At 46.9% G+C, this 15,000-nt stretch overlaps 1 protein-coding gene across 2 annotated transcripts in view; it reads left to right on the plus strand.

Moving 5' to 3' along the window:
- Positions 1-15,000, plus strand: part of LOC113803804 (reticulophagy regulator 3) — a 75,918-nt gene that overhangs the window by 6,761 nt on the left and 54,157 nt on the right. Inside the window, exon 2 of one of the 2 annotated variants that reach the window (XM_027354629.2) lies at positions 5,115-5,273. The exons of the other annotated variant lie outside the window; for it this stretch is intronic. Coding sequence (XP_027210430.1) covers positions 5,115-5,273 — 159 coding nt within the window. The remainder of the gene's footprint in view (positions 1-5,114; positions 5,274-15,000) is intronic. 2 annotated transcript variants of the gene reach the window in all.

A 15,000-nucleotide genomic window follows, 5' to 3' on the forward strand; every position in this document is an offset into this window, starting at 1 on the left:
ATGGTTGATCGTTGCGTTGTATGTTCTGTTTTGTTTATGTTATGATGGGATGTGGTTTGTCTTGTTGAGGTATTTGGGTCGTTTTTGTCTCCCTTAGGGGATGTTTGTATTTGTTTGTGTCGGGTTCGGTTATAGTACTGTTTGTTGGGGGTATGTAGTGCGTTGATTATGAATAGTGCTGCAGCTGTCTTTGTTAGAACGTTGTTTATAGATATATGGTGCAATTGTCTGTATATTTGCTTAGCGTGTAATGCGATCATTAGCTCCATGTTTACCGTTATGTATACGCTGATAGTGTCTTAGTGCATAAATGTATTTGCATACCTATATGTATGTATATTATTCATAGACGATATACAGTAGAGAGGAGGAAGGGGGAAGGGAGAGAAGGAGTTAGCGTAGAGTTGAATGAATAAATATACCGCAGAAAGAATATATGTATATAGATAGATAGATAGATAGATAGATAGATAAAGAATCAAAGAGGGTCGGTTTATAGACCAGGTTCAATCGTCAAGATAAAGAACTGACGTAACAGTGGCGCCAATGATGCATTCTTGGTCCCCCGTCATGTGATGATGACCCCAAGTCAGCTGTTGGGTATTTATACGTCTGCCACGTGGGTCCTCTGTAAGGGGCGGGGGGAAGGTGTTGCAGCGAGGGTGGGGGCCGGCGGCTGCCAAGACACGTGGAATGGTGACGCTACCACGTGCTGGTGATTTTTGACCGCGCGTTTTACTCCTTGCGTCGGTTGTGGATTAATCTTGACAGCTGGCTTGGGTCACGACCGGAAGTTGTGCATGGTGGGTGGATGGGGAGGGGGGGAGAGGGAGTAGTGAGGAGGGGGAGGAAAGGGTCATAAACATTTTCTTTTTTCCCCACATGTTTTGGCGAGAGTGCGAGGAGGGAGTATAGGGTATGGGGAACGACATTGTGGCTGTGGGGTGCGTTGTAACTCTTGCTGCCAAAAGGGGTTTGGGTGCTAATTCCTGTCGTGGGTGTTCGTGACACGTTGCTCTTCACCCACGTCTAGGCGCACCTGGCCAAAAGTTGAAATGTTGATGGCACTGCGTAGTGGCGAGACATAGAGGCATTTTTCTCTTTATTGATTTATTTTTTGCTTCCAAGTGAATATTAGAATTAACGAATTGTACCGGTAGAGCTATACAATCCGTCAGTTGAAGTTGCTAACCTGTGGTATTGCATTATTTAAGATAACTTCTTTGCGAAATAAGAGTTCCATTCTGCATCCCGCCTTTCCATGCAACCCAGAGCAAATAGATTAAACAAAGTCTACTCACAATCGCTTACATCGGAAGACAAAATTGGCCCAAAAAGAGCGGGAAAGAGAGGCATAAAAACCGTTAAGCGGAAAAAAAACAATATCTAGGAAGTGATCAGAGTGGCGGTTGTAAGCGAGCACCTGGATGACTCGTTTCCGTTAGTCCCGGGAGTGGGGGTGGGGGGTTGCAGTAATCGCCATGCAATTGGGCCGCCGTAAAACATCGTTATCATGCTGGATTTGGGATGCTCAAATGCAATTAGGTTAGGAGGATGCTTTTGGAAAATGGTGTAGCATTCTGTTAACGAGTTGCAAGTGTTTAGCTCTCGTGCACAGCGCATTTGCACACTATGTTTGTGCATTTTACCCGTTCTGTTCATGTAACGTATATTTAGTGGAACATTTTTTTTGTATAGGGATTTTTTGTCCGGTATGTGTTATGTATTTTTGCTGGAATATATATTTTTATATAGAAATTGTTTGTCCGTTACGTGTTACGTATTTGTTTCGTACGTGTATTATACACGAATTTTATCAAGCTTTGTTCTTATCCTGTCTCGCCCATCCCTGCTTTTTGTCTTAGCCACGCGTGTGATTATTATGCCCCTGGGATCTTCGCAGGCCACGAGTGTAAAGTGAGATTACTGTTGGGTTTTATTTGCTGAGTGGCTTGTTTAGTAACAGATGGTTGAGACACAAGTTTATCTTTATCCAGTTTGAATGCATGTGGATGTTCATCTCTTTATTTTATTTTATTTTTTGTTATTTTTTATTTGTTTATTTTTAATTTTGATTATTTATTTATTTATTTATTTATTTATTTTGCTTACGAGCAAAACGCCACTTAGGAAGTCTCCGTGTGGAGACAATGGTTTCCACAATCTATAGGAGAGGAATACGCCGAATAAAAAAATATCTCGGGATTTGCAACTCCGTCCCGCGTCGGAACTTGTTAAACAGCATGTTGACGAGGAACTAGTTTTGCAACAGTCGGTCATTCCTTGTCCCTCGCCGGGCCCTTGGTTGAAAAGCATCTTGATTTCGCTGCTCCCCCCTTGCAAGGACAGTCAGCGATAAATGGGATTGAAGTGTGCAATGGCGGTGGATATCCCATTGAAAACTCCATGCTCGATCTTCAATTATTAATCTTGTTATCATTATCACTTTTATGATTATGATTATTAATGTTGTTATTATTATCATCATCATCATTATTATTGTTATTGTCATTGTTATTGTTGTCATTTTTTTAGTTATTTTAGTTGTTATTGTTATTACTGCTATTGTTATTATTTTGTTATTGTTGTGGTTGTTCATCATTATCATATTATTATTATTTTTGTTGTTATGATTTTTATTATTATTATTATTATCGTCACCATCGTCATCATCACCACCTTTGACTTTTTTTCTTTAGGGAGAAGGGGTGGGGGTGGGGATGGGGAGGAGGGGAGGGCGAGGGGATATATAAAACCTGTCATATCAGTCTGCCAGATAGAGAGATCGTGTTTATATCCTGTCCGTGTGGCTTATCAGTTTCTTACGTTTGCCATCTGCTCTTTTGCCATCTCACTCTTGTTTCCGCTGGACAGGATGTGTGTGTGTGTGTGTGTGTGTGTGTGTGTGTGTGTGTGTGTGTGTGTGTGTGTGCGTGCGTGTGCGTACGTGTTCGTGATAAAGGATTGTGAGATTGTTATTTATAGACTTCCCACGTCTGTCTCGTTTCTCTCTATCTTCTTGTTCTTTTTTTCTCGCTTTCGGTTTGTCTTGTGTAGAAGGGCCATGTCTAAATGCCTGTCTTTTTATTTCTCCCTCTCCCTCTTTCCCTCTTTTTTTCTTCTCATTCTTCCTTTCTGTTTCTGACCCCTCTTCTCGCCCTCTCTCTCTCTCTCTCTCTCTCTCTCTCTCTCCTTTCTCTCTCTCTCCTTCTCCTTCTTCTCCTTCTCTCCTTCTTCTCTCCTCTCTCTCCTCTCTCTCTCTCTCTCTCTCTCTCTCTCTCTCTCTCTCTCTCTCTCTCTCTCTCTCTCTCTCTCTCTCTCTCTCTCCTCTCTCTCTCTCTCTCTCTCTCTCTCTCTCTCTCTCTCTCTCTCTCTCTCTCTCTCTCTCTCTCTCTCTCTCTCTCTCTCTCTCTCTCTCTCTCTCTCTCTCTCTCTCTTTTCTTCTCTCCTCTCTCTCTCTCTCTTTCTCCTCTACTCTCTCTCTCTCTCTTTTTCCTCTCTCTCTCTTTCTCTCTGCTCTCTCTCTCTTCTCTTCTCTTCTCTCTCTCCTCTCTCTCTCTCCTTCTCTCTCTCTCTTCTTCTTCTCTCTCTCTCTCTTTCTCTTTCTTCTTCTTCCTTCTCTCCTCTCTCTCTCTCTCTCCTTCTTCTCTCTCTCTCTCCTTCTCTCTCTCTCTCTCTCTCTCACTCTCTCTCTCCTTCACTCTCTCTCTCTCCTCTCTCTCTCTCTCTCTCTCCTCTTCTCTCTCTCTCTCTCTCTCTCTCTCCCTCTCTCTCTCTCTCCTCCTCACACACACACACACATACACACACACACACACACACACACACTCTCTCTCTCTCTCTCTCTCTCTCTCTCTCTCTCCTCTCTCTCTCTCTTCTCCTCTCACTCTCTCTCTCCTTCTCACTCTCTCTCCTTCACCCTCACTCTCCTTCTCACTCTCTCTCCTTCACTCTCTCTCCTTCTCACTCTTCTCTCTCCTTCACTCTCTCTCTCTTCCTTCACTCTCTCTCCTTCTCACTCACTCTCTCCTTCTCACTCACTCTCTCTCCTCACTCACTCACTCTCTCCTCACCCACTCACTCTCTCCTCTCTTTCTCTCTTTCCCACTTTTTCTCTTTTTCTCGATCTTTTTCTCTTTCTCGCTTTCTTTTCCTTTCTTTTTTCTTCTCTCTCTCTCTCTCTCTGTATGTGTGTGTGTGTGCTTGCGTGCGTGCATGCATATATATTTGTATATTTATATATTTATATATTTATAGATATAGATATAGATATATAGATATATATATAATGTACAGACATACATATATTTACTTATACATATGTATGTTTATATGATCGGATTAGTTTCTCTCGTGTTATGCAATGCAGAATGTATACTAGCAGTCAACTAGGATTTGCATTGCACTTCGCCTCATGTTACGGCGCCAGGGAGGACGTGGACGTTACACTTTTCTTATTGTTTTGTCGGTGATTGTTGACAGGAGAGACCGACATCGCCGACTGTTTCCACTGGGAGTGTCGCGTGCTGCATGGCGTTAATGTCAGTGTTTTGTTGCGCAACATTTGATGCTGCTGCGGCTTTTGCATGTGACTTAAGGGTGGTACATACACTTATTATGCATTAAGGTTAATTAGCGTCATATGCGATGCCGTGCACAATAGCGTTTTTTTTCACTTTGTTCCTCCCTTGGCGTGGAGTGGGTTATTGAAAGGCGTTATGTTATTTGGCAGAATTTGTAGCCGCTGGTTCATCTGTTAAAAAAAAAATAAAAAAACTGTAGTAATCATCGTTAACTTATCGTCGAATTTGTTGAGCTTGTTTCAGAAATACGGTTTATCATCGTCTCTTGTCGTTGGATGTGTTCATCTAGTTATTGACATTGGTGCTGTTATTGGTTTCGTATGTTATCACCGAATCTGTTGAACTCGGTAAATGTTCCAGGTGTTATCCTTTGTTATAACCTGTCGATCTTGGCAGACGTTCCAGAAGTTGCCTTTATCGCCTTCGTTTGCGATCGGACAACCTCTTGACCCTAGTTAAATATCCCCCCAAAGCCATGCCATGTGACTGAAACTTTTCAAAGGCCGGACGCTCTCCCTCTCTTCGCCGCAGGTTGGTGGTGTGGAGCGAGCTGCGCGTGTACTTCGTGGCGAGCGTGGCGGCGCTGGCGGTGTTCCTGCACCAGCAGTGGGTGCACACCATCTGGCCCGAGATCCGTGTGCCCAAACCCGAGCCCGACGACACCGAAGACTGGACTCCCGTGCATCCGAGGTGAGTAGGTGGAGGATTGCTCGCGCGGTCGGGTGGGGGGAAGGAGCCAGGGGGGGGGGGGCTCCGTTTTGTTTTTGTTTTGATTTTTGGTTTTTGATGATAGGGTTGTTTGAAGTTTTTTTTTTCTTTTTCTTCCTCTCTTTCTCCTCTCTGTCTCTATCTATCTGTCGTCCTTCCCTTCCTCCCTATCTCCCCCTCTCTTTCTCCCTCGCTTCTTCTCTCCCCCTTCCTTTCCCCTTTCCATATCGCTGTCTGTTTCTCTGTGCCTTCCACTTATTCATATACTCTTTTTTTTTAACTTTACTAACTTTATTTCTCCATCTCTCTATGTGTGTTCGCGTGCGGGTGTTTGTCGCCACGCATGTGTTCCGGGGTAAGGCGAGTCGGGTGGGGTGGGGTGGGGTGGGGTGGGGTGGGGTGGGGTGTTGAGCTGTAATGAGCCGTGAATGTCGTGTTGGTAAATTCCTGAACCGAAGAGGTTTGGTGTTTTTAGGGGAGACTGAAGGAGCAGAGGGGAGGGCCAGGGAGGGGTTGGGTGGGGTGGTCCGGGAGGGAGGGGGGGGAGATGGGGATATCCCGGTGACTCATCGTCGGTGTCAGTCTCCTCCCTCCCTATCCCCCTGCCTTCACCATCTCTTCCCCCCCCCCTTTCCTGTGGGACCGCTCCTCCTCGTCGACCAATGGGGATATCTGGTAAACATGACTGGAGTTACGCGGGCGCCTTCGGTATTGTGTGTTCGACGGTGTTTTTTTCCCCCGTCATGCTCGGCCGAAGGAACGTACTCGAGAGCCCTTGGAGCTGCTCAGGATGTATGTTTTATAAGGCCACATGCACGTGTTTGGAGGGAGTGACGTCAGCGGGAGGTTCAAGATGCTCAACGCGTCGCCGACGTCGTCACCACCGCCGTCGTCACCACCGCCGCCGCCGCCGCCGCCGCAGCTTCCGACCCAAGCGACCGAACGCCAAGAATAGCTCGACGCGGGTCCCGTTCTCGCGCGTGTGGTCTCGCTGCGGCTGGACGGCGAGAAGGCGAGGAGGAGGAGCAGGAACGGGACGAGGAGGGAGACGAAGGAGGGGGAGGGAGACGAAGAAAAAAGAAGGGGGGGGGGAAGAACGAGAGAAAAAGGAGGTGGTGGAGGAGGAGGAGGAGGAGGAGGAGGAGGTTGTGAAAGCAGATCCGTAGACTTGCTTTGAATTCTTCCCTGATTTTGAGTCAAGCAAATCTCACAAAGCCAGGAAGAAAAGGGGGAAGACGGATAACCAAAAAACGGGAATATTCCGGTCCTCACTTTGTACGGCAGTTGCTCACTGCGTCCGTATTTGTTGACCTAGGTTCCTATTGCACGGGCGCTCCCCCCCCCTCTCTCTCTCCCTCCCTCCCTCCTTCCTTCCCTCCTTCCTTCCTTCCTTCCTTCCTTCCTTCCTTCCCTCCTTCCCTCCTTCCTTCCTTCCTTCCTTCCTTCCTTCCCTCCTTCCTTCCTTCCTTCCCACCTTCCCACCTTCCCTCCCTCCTTCCCTTCCCTCCTCCCTTTTTCCTCCCTCTCTCCCTTTCCCTCTCTCCCTCTCCTCTCTCTCCCCCTCTCCCTCCCTCTCTCCCCTCTCTCTCTCCCTCTCCCTCCCTTCTTTCCTCTCCCTCTCCCTCTCTTCTCTCGCCCTTTCTTTCCCTCCTTCTCTCTCTCCCTCTCTCTCTCTCTCTCTCTCTCTCTCTCTCTCTCTCTCTCTCTCTCTCTCTCTCTCTCTCTCTCTCTCTCTCTCTCTCTCTCTCTCTCTTGACCTGGCTTCCTATTACACGGGCGCCTCCCTCTCCCCATCCCCACACCCATCCTTCATTGTTATTAGTATGTCAAGGATATAGTCATGTGGCTGCCCTCTGCCGTGGTATTCGTACAAAGTGACATGCATACGTAACGTGGATAGTGCTTTGAGTTAACTTATTCTAGCTGATTCTATAAATATACTGGACATTTACTCCGAGTGTGATTTGGTTAGTGATTTTGGATTAGGATTCAGTTCGAATATGTATTGTTTTTTTTCACTCTCTCTGTCTCTCTCTCTCTCTCTCTCTCTCTCTCTCTCTCTCTCTCTCTCTCTCTCTCTCTCTCTCTCTCTCTCTCTCTCTCTTACCCAGGCGCTCGTTCAATCACCGTCGTCTTATTCCTTTGATGGTGGTAATGATGATGGTGCTTGCGTTTCGGTGTCTCATCTCCCCTCTCCTTCGTTTTTTTGTCTGATTTCCTCTCGTTTCTCCTCCCCCTCGTTCCTTCAGCCCCTCGCTATTCCTTGTCTTTGGTCCTTCTTCCCCTCCTCCCTGCATCCCCTTGTTCCTCCTCATTCTTCTTCCACCTACCCCTCCCTCCTCCTTCCCCTCGTTTTCCAATGACCCCTCCCCCTCTCCCTCTCCTCATCCCGCCCCATGAAAGAGGACTTGATGATTATCCGTTTCCGTTGACTATCGGAGTTTCCTTTGTACGAGGTATTACCGGTTAGAGCCACCCCGTACTCGCTTTCACGAGGGAATCGACGCCGCCGGGGAATCGCTCCGTCGAACAGCTGATGTTGAATTGATTAAAAGATGATGCGGTTGCGTTGATACGAGGGAAGTCTGGCCTGTTGCTGCTGCTTGCTGTGCCGCAAGAGTTATTTTTTCTTTATGATTCTGGCTTTTGATATTGTATGATTGCAGTTTGCAATGTGTATTACTGCAGAGAGGAAATGATGGGTATAGTTTCAGTTATCGTTTTGTCAAGTTATGAAATGGCAGGTTTAAAGTTGTTTTGAAGCGTTGATTATTGGCTGTATATAAATACATGGCCATCAAAACTAGCCTCTCAATACTGGTAGAAGCCTTATCGTCACCGTTAGAATCCGTCCCCTTAAAATACGCCCCAAATATCGCGTTTCACCTTGCATTGCTGCATGGGTTGCAACGGCATCTTTAAATGCTCTGCGCTGCCGTCCGTTTGTTTATATCCATTGCCTCGAGGTGTGGAAAGCATAGAGATTGTGTCTTCTCTCCTGGCATTATGTCGTAAAAAGTGACACGAGGCGTATGACGCAGACATGTTATTCAGCTGTTCAAGTTATTGCGCGTCAGTGGTACATGCTTTTTGTTTGTTTGTTCGCGGGGCCAGAGACGGAGATTAGCCCAAGGAATGCGAGAGGCGAAAGGCGTTCGAGTGGAGAGGAAGGAATGTCGCGATGGGTTGGTGGAATTGCGTCTTCGAAGGTGTATTTGGTGGGGTAATGGACTGGATTGAACTAACCGAAATGTCACTAGCCTCTAGTTCTCACCGCCCACACACCTTCTGTATTCCAATGACTCCCCTTCCTCTTCTTCCTTCCCCATCTTCCTTTTGCATTTATCCATTGCCGGAGCTCTTCCCTTCGATTTTTTTTTCTTTCTTCCCTTTTGCTTTCCCTCTTCTCTCCTTATCCTTTGCCAATCCCTTTTCCTTTCGCATCTTCCCTTCCCTTTCCATTCCTCTTTCCCTCCTCTTTCCATTTTCCTTTTCCCTTCCATTTCAATTTCCTTTTCCTTTTCCCTTCCCCATACCCTTTCCCTCCCTTTTCCTTTCCATTTCCCCTCCCCATACCCTCTTCCTCCCTTTCTTTTCCGTTTCCCTCCCCTTTTCCATTAGCCTTTCCTCTCCCCATCCCTCCTTAGCCGCCCCCCCCCCACACACACACACTTTCATGTTCCCGACGGTTTCAACTCCCGCCCGCTGGTATTGCCGAGTATTGAGGCTGTACCTGGTGTGGTGGATATCTCCCGCCCTCCTTACTCTCTCTCTCTCACTTTCTCTCACTTTCTCTCTTTCTCTCTCTCTCTCTCACTTGCTCTCTTTCTCTCTCTCTCTCTCACTTTCTCTCTCTCTCTCTCTCTACTCACTCCCCTTCACTCTCTATCTCTCACTTTCTCTTTCTCTCTCTACTCTCCGCCTTTCTCTCATTCTCTCTCTCCCTCTCTCTCTCCTTCTCTTTTTCTTTTTCTTTTTCTTTCTTTCTTTCTTTCTCTTCTTTCTTTCTTTCTTTCTTTCTCTCTCTCTCTCTCTCTCTCTCTCTCTCTCTCTCTCTCTCTCTCTCTCTCTCTCTTTCTCTCTTTCTTTCTTTCTTTCTTTCTCTCTTTCTCTCTCTCTCTCTCTCTCTCTCTCTCTCTCTCTCTCTCTCTCTCTCTCTCTCTCTCTCTCTTTCTCTTTCTCTTTATCTCTCTCTCTTTCTCTCTCTTTATCTATCTTTATCTATCTATCTATCCATCTATCTCCATGCTCCCTCCCTACCTGGTGTAGTGGATATCTCCCCTCCTCCCTTCTCTCTCATCTCTCTCTCCCTCCCTCCTCCTCTCTCTCTCCTTCTCCTTCTCTCCTCTCCCTCTCTCTCCCTCTCTCCTCCCTCCCTCCCTTCTCTCTCCTCTCCCTCCCTCCCTCCCTCCTCCTCCCTCCCTCCCTCCCTCCCTCCCTCCCTCTTTCAGTGTACAGTTAAAGTCAATGGCGACGCGTTGTCCCTTTTTCAAGTTAATCTTATCGATGACTGTTTTTCTCTTTCGATCCCTTGTTTTGAGATGTAGGTAACACTTGTTTATCGCCCGGGATATCAAGTGTTTATTGTTTACATGTTTTTGGACTTTCTTTCCGTCGGTTATCAGTTATCCTTTGTGTCCCCTCCCTCCTACCTTCCTCCCCCTCGCCCTTACCTTCCCCCCTTCGCCTCTTCTTCCCCCCATTCGCCCCTTCCTCCCTTCCTCCTCTCCCTCTCTCCTCCTCCTCCCTCCCTCGCCTCCTCCCCTCCCTCCCCCTTGCCCCTTGCCCTTCCTCCCCTCCTTCTTCCTCCCTTCCCCCCTCGCCTCTCCCTCCTCCTCCTTCCCTCCCTTCCCCCCTCGCCTCTCCCTCCCTCCCCCCCTCGCCTCTCCCCACACCTCTCACCTCTTTATCTTGAATGTGTCTCACGGGTTTTTTTGTTTTAATCTGGGACATGGTTTGTTTTGTTGGGCATTGCGTCATGTCAATCGAGTGGGCATTTTACGTTGTTCGAGTCGTGTCGGGTTTCCGTTTGAGGTGCCAGGAGATCGAGTTCGGGATTTATATATAGGCCTACATGGCGTATGTAAGGCTTTGTCTCTATCCCTTTCGTCGCATTGTCAGCTGCTTTGGCAGTTCAACTTGTGTGTGTGTGTGTGTGTGTGTGTGTGTGTGTGTGTGTGTGTGTGTGTGTGTGTGTGTGTGTGTGTGTGTGTGTGTGTGTGTGTATGTGTGTATGTGTGTCCAGTGTGTGTGTGTGTGTCTGTGTGTGTCTGTGTGTGTGTGTGTGTGTGTGTGTGTGTGTGTGTGTGTGTGTGTGTGTGTGTGTGTGTGTATGTGTGTATGTGTGCCTATCTATCCATCTGTCTGTTTATCTACTCATGCGTGTGCATATATCTGTCAGCATTCTGCCTCATTGCACGTATCTCATTGGCCCGTTTGTCCCAAACATCAAGTTTTCTTCTCCCCGTTCGCGTTCCCAACCCGGATACGCCAGACCCCACGAGCTGGGTGCCATTCACTTTCCTTGGCTAATTTTGGAAGACATGACCTCCGGGGATGCCTCAGTATCGAGCTAGACCCCGGAAGACACCCCGAGTAGGCTTATAGGCTTATAAAGTCTCTGTAGGCCTAAGATGTTCGCTCTTGGCTGCCAAAAGCCACGCTCATTGTTTGCCGGAACAAGGGTATTGCGTTATATATTTTTTCATCATTTTCCCCTTTCTTGAGAATTTTGAGGCACAGGAATGATGTCTTTTAAAGTCTATATATTTTTTTCTCAGATTTCCCCTTTATTGAGAATGCAAGTCGTGGGTAGTTTTTTTGTCTCTGTTTTTTCTTTCGGTTTTACGTTTCTTGAGAAATTAAGGCACAAATGTATTTTGTTTTTGTCTGTACGTTCTCTCTTTCAATGTACCTTGTCTTGAGAACGTAAGGTACAAGAATAATGTTTAATTTTTTGAAGTCTTATGTTTCCTCGGTAAGTTTTCCTTTTCTTGAGAATTTAAGGCATAGTAGTAGTGTTTTTTAAGTGGTTGCGTGTGCCAGTGTTAATCTTGGCCGGGGCAGCCACGTGGGGCAGGCCACGACGGACTCGGCCCGGCAGCCCGTGGGAGGAATTGGCCTTGACCAATGGCGAGGCGGGAGCAGGGGGGCGTGTGGCTCGCCCCGCCTCTCGCTGCCACTTCTCTTCTGTTTGTATACACACCCTCTCAAGGCCTATGGAGACGTGGCACACCAGCGGCACTCGTAGTAGCCGTCGTCGTCTATTGCGTCGTTGATTCGAACCCCGGGAGAGCGCGAGCCTGATTTAGTGGAAAGTGCGGTCGCGTTCTCGAGGTTTGTTTTGGGGTGGGGGCGCACGCGGCGAGGTGTGCTCTGGGTTGGTTTCGGAATTGGGTTACGGGGGATGTGGTGGGGGCTTGGGGGCTGGGTTTATCTCCTAGGGCGTGGGGAGGTGGGCGAGGTTACTACAGACGAGCAAGTTTCCTCTTTACTATAGGCCTCGTTTTATTCTAACAACGCCCTTTCGTCGCCTTACTCCCAGTCATAGTTATGGCTTCTGCACTCGATTTTAACTCGGGACTAATCGTACTTGGGGTCCGTTTTGTCCAGGCATGTAACCCGTCTCCCAGCCATGCGCCTCCGTTCCATCAAACATCGTATTAACGCTATGCCTCCTTACTCTGTCCCGAATTAGCTCCTTATTTATCTCGTGATATACATAATGATGCACTTCCTCCCACGTCGCCCACTCGTCCGTCCATTCATAAGCCCCCGCGCATTCGTCACTTATTATTCCACCCACTGTCTGTCTCACTTTCACCCGCTGTGGTCCCCTTCCTCACCTAGTCGAGCCGGGCCGGGAAACCTTCTCCATTGATATTGATATCAATCCTATAAATCTCGACTGCTGCTGAATTGACCCTCCCTCCGCGAATCAACAATGCCCAGACGTAAACAAAAGACGATGGAGTGTAAACAAAACAACGGGAACTCGCGCAAGGAGATCCTAGCGAGAAGGAACGAGCCGGAGGGAGTTCTCAAGGTCGGGGGTGTGGCCTTGATGTTCTCTCGGTCTCATGGGCGCGACGCTGCCTCTGTAGGGGTCCTCGGGGGAGGGGGGGGAGGTGAGGAGGGTGCGGAGGCCGTGGCGGAACGGCGGTAATGGGGTTAGTGTGACTGATGGAGGAGGAGGAAGTGTAGCTATATGTCGGGCTACCAATACGTTTCCATTATAGGCGTCCGTGTGCTTGGCTGTAATAAAGATAGACCTCCTCCTTCGTTATTTCTGGCTGCGTTTTCTTTGCTTCTTACTTCTCCGTCTCCCTCTTCCTATGCCTCTTTTTTCTTATTCTTCCTTTCCGCCGCCCCTCAAATCTCCTCTCTTTCATTCCACGCCTAATCCTTATCCTTATCCTGCCTCCTCACTTTCATTCCCTTTTCGCTCGTCCTCATGTCTTCCTCGCCTTTTCTTCCTTCACTCATCCTGTTCTCCTCCCTCCCTCCTTTCTCCCGTTATTACTCTCCTATCTCCAACTTTTCGTACTCTTAATACACACACACACACACACACACACACACACACACACACACACACACACACACACACACACACACACACACACACACACACACACACACAAACACACACACACACACATATGTATATATACATATATATATATATACATATATGTTTATATATATATATATAAATATATATATATAAATTTATATAAATATATAGATATATAAATATATAGATATATAAATATATAGATATATAAATATATATATATATATATATATATATATATATATATATATATATATATATATATATATATATATATATATATATATATATATATATTCATATATAAATATATATATAAACACGCGCACATGCTTGTCTATATGTATATTATCTGTACTCTTTTTATCATTCTCTCTCAATCTATCTATCTATCGATTGATTTATCTATCTGTCTTATCCATATCTTTTTCTCTCTCTTTCTCTTTCTCTCCCCTCTCTCTGTCAAACACTCTATCTTCACATTTTCCTCCTCATTATCCTTATTTTTGTGTATGGCCATCCCCTCTTTCTCCACCTTTCTCTCCTTCTTTTTCTCATTTCCCTCTGTCTTCCTCATACAAACAAAGGATTAAACTAGTTCTTTTCAGTATATTAAATAAAAGAAAACATACATAAAATGAAAGAATACATGAACAGGAATATTGAACGTTGGTAATGTCTTTCCTCGTCCACGCCATGAGAGATGGAAGAGAGAGAAAGAAGGAACAAAAGGCAGGTATGAAGGAGGGAACCGAAATAGAAGAGAAGAGAGTGAAGGGTCACAGCGACTGATAAGAGCGAGAACAATGTCACCGCGACGACCTGATGTTGGTCAAGGTCACGCCGGAAGAGGTGACAAGTGCGAAGAGGGGTCAGGGGGATAAGAGGAAGGAGACGGGAAGGGAGGAGTGGAGGAAGGAGACGGGAAGGGAGGAGTGGAGGAAGGAGGAGGAGGAGGCGGAGGAAGAGGAGGAGGAGAGGGAGTAGGAAAGTAAATGGAAGAAGAGGAAGAAGAAGAAACAAAGGAAGGAAGAGGAGACGGATAATGATCAAGTTGATATTGCTGTTCATTTATGTTATATTATTATGATTATTATTATTATTATTATACATGTATATATATTCATTAGACTTACACAGTCTTTTCGCACTCGAAAATCGGTTCTGTCCTCTTGATTTGATTCTTTGCAACAGCCGACCTTATCGGTTCCACTCTATTGTTTCCCATTAAATTCCACACCTGTCGTGTTTTTTGCGCCTCGCCTTAATGACACCTGAATGATTCCAAGGCGAGAGTGTCGTAGGAGCCGCCGCGAATTACCATGAGGGAGTCATGTGACGTCGGGCCCACATGGCGGATGTTCCCACCGTTATCAAGACAAATCAATAGCTGTAACATCTAGGCTCTTGCTCATGTCGGGGGCGTATGGGGCAAGCGGGACGGGACGGGGCTTCGTTGACTTTGGGAGGGTGTTCGTGTTCAGGGTTGGTGCCGCTGGTGTTGGGGTTTGGGTGGTTGTTATTGTTGCGGTTGGTGGGATTTTTTTGCGTGTTGTGGGTGTGGGTGTTTTGTGGTGTATTGTTGTAGTTGGTTGGGATTTTTTGTGGGGGTTATGGGTGTGGGTATTTAGTGGGGTATTGTTGTTGTAGTTCGTGTGTTTTTTTTTGTGGGGGTTGTGGGTGCGGGTGTCTGGTGGTGTATTGTTAAAGCGTTGTGGTTTGATCTTTTTTTAATGGTTATGGTTGTGTGTTGTATTGTCATCGTTGATCGGGGTTGGTTGTGGCTCCTTGTTGCCGAGTCCAAGCGCCCCGCCCCGAGGAACCTCGTGTTACATGGTGCAAGAATGTTGCACTTGTGTCATTCAACTCCCTGACCCCCGCCAGGATCCCCTCTGCCTCTGCCCCCCCCCCTCCCATCCGCACCTCTTCCTCAGATGAACTATCCCCTAGGTTACTCCTCCCCTCTCTTCTCCTCCCCTCCCTCCTCGTCCCTCCCTCCTCCCTCTAGACTACCTCTCTGCCCTCACTCTCTCCCTCCCCTCTACCCAGTCGCTCCTCTCTTGACGTGAGTTAAGAGTGAGTTTTTTCTCAAGGTGGAAGGTCTTTTGTGTGTTTTCTGTTGGGTTTTGGGAG

The sequence above is a fragment of the Penaeus vannamei genome, chromosome 18 (genome assembly GCF_042767895.1).
Source record: "Penaeus vannamei isolate JL-2024 chromosome 18, ASM4276789v1, whole genome shotgun sequence".
Taxonomy (NCBI): domain Eukaryota; kingdom Metazoa; phylum Arthropoda; class Malacostraca; order Decapoda; family Penaeidae; genus Penaeus; species Penaeus vannamei.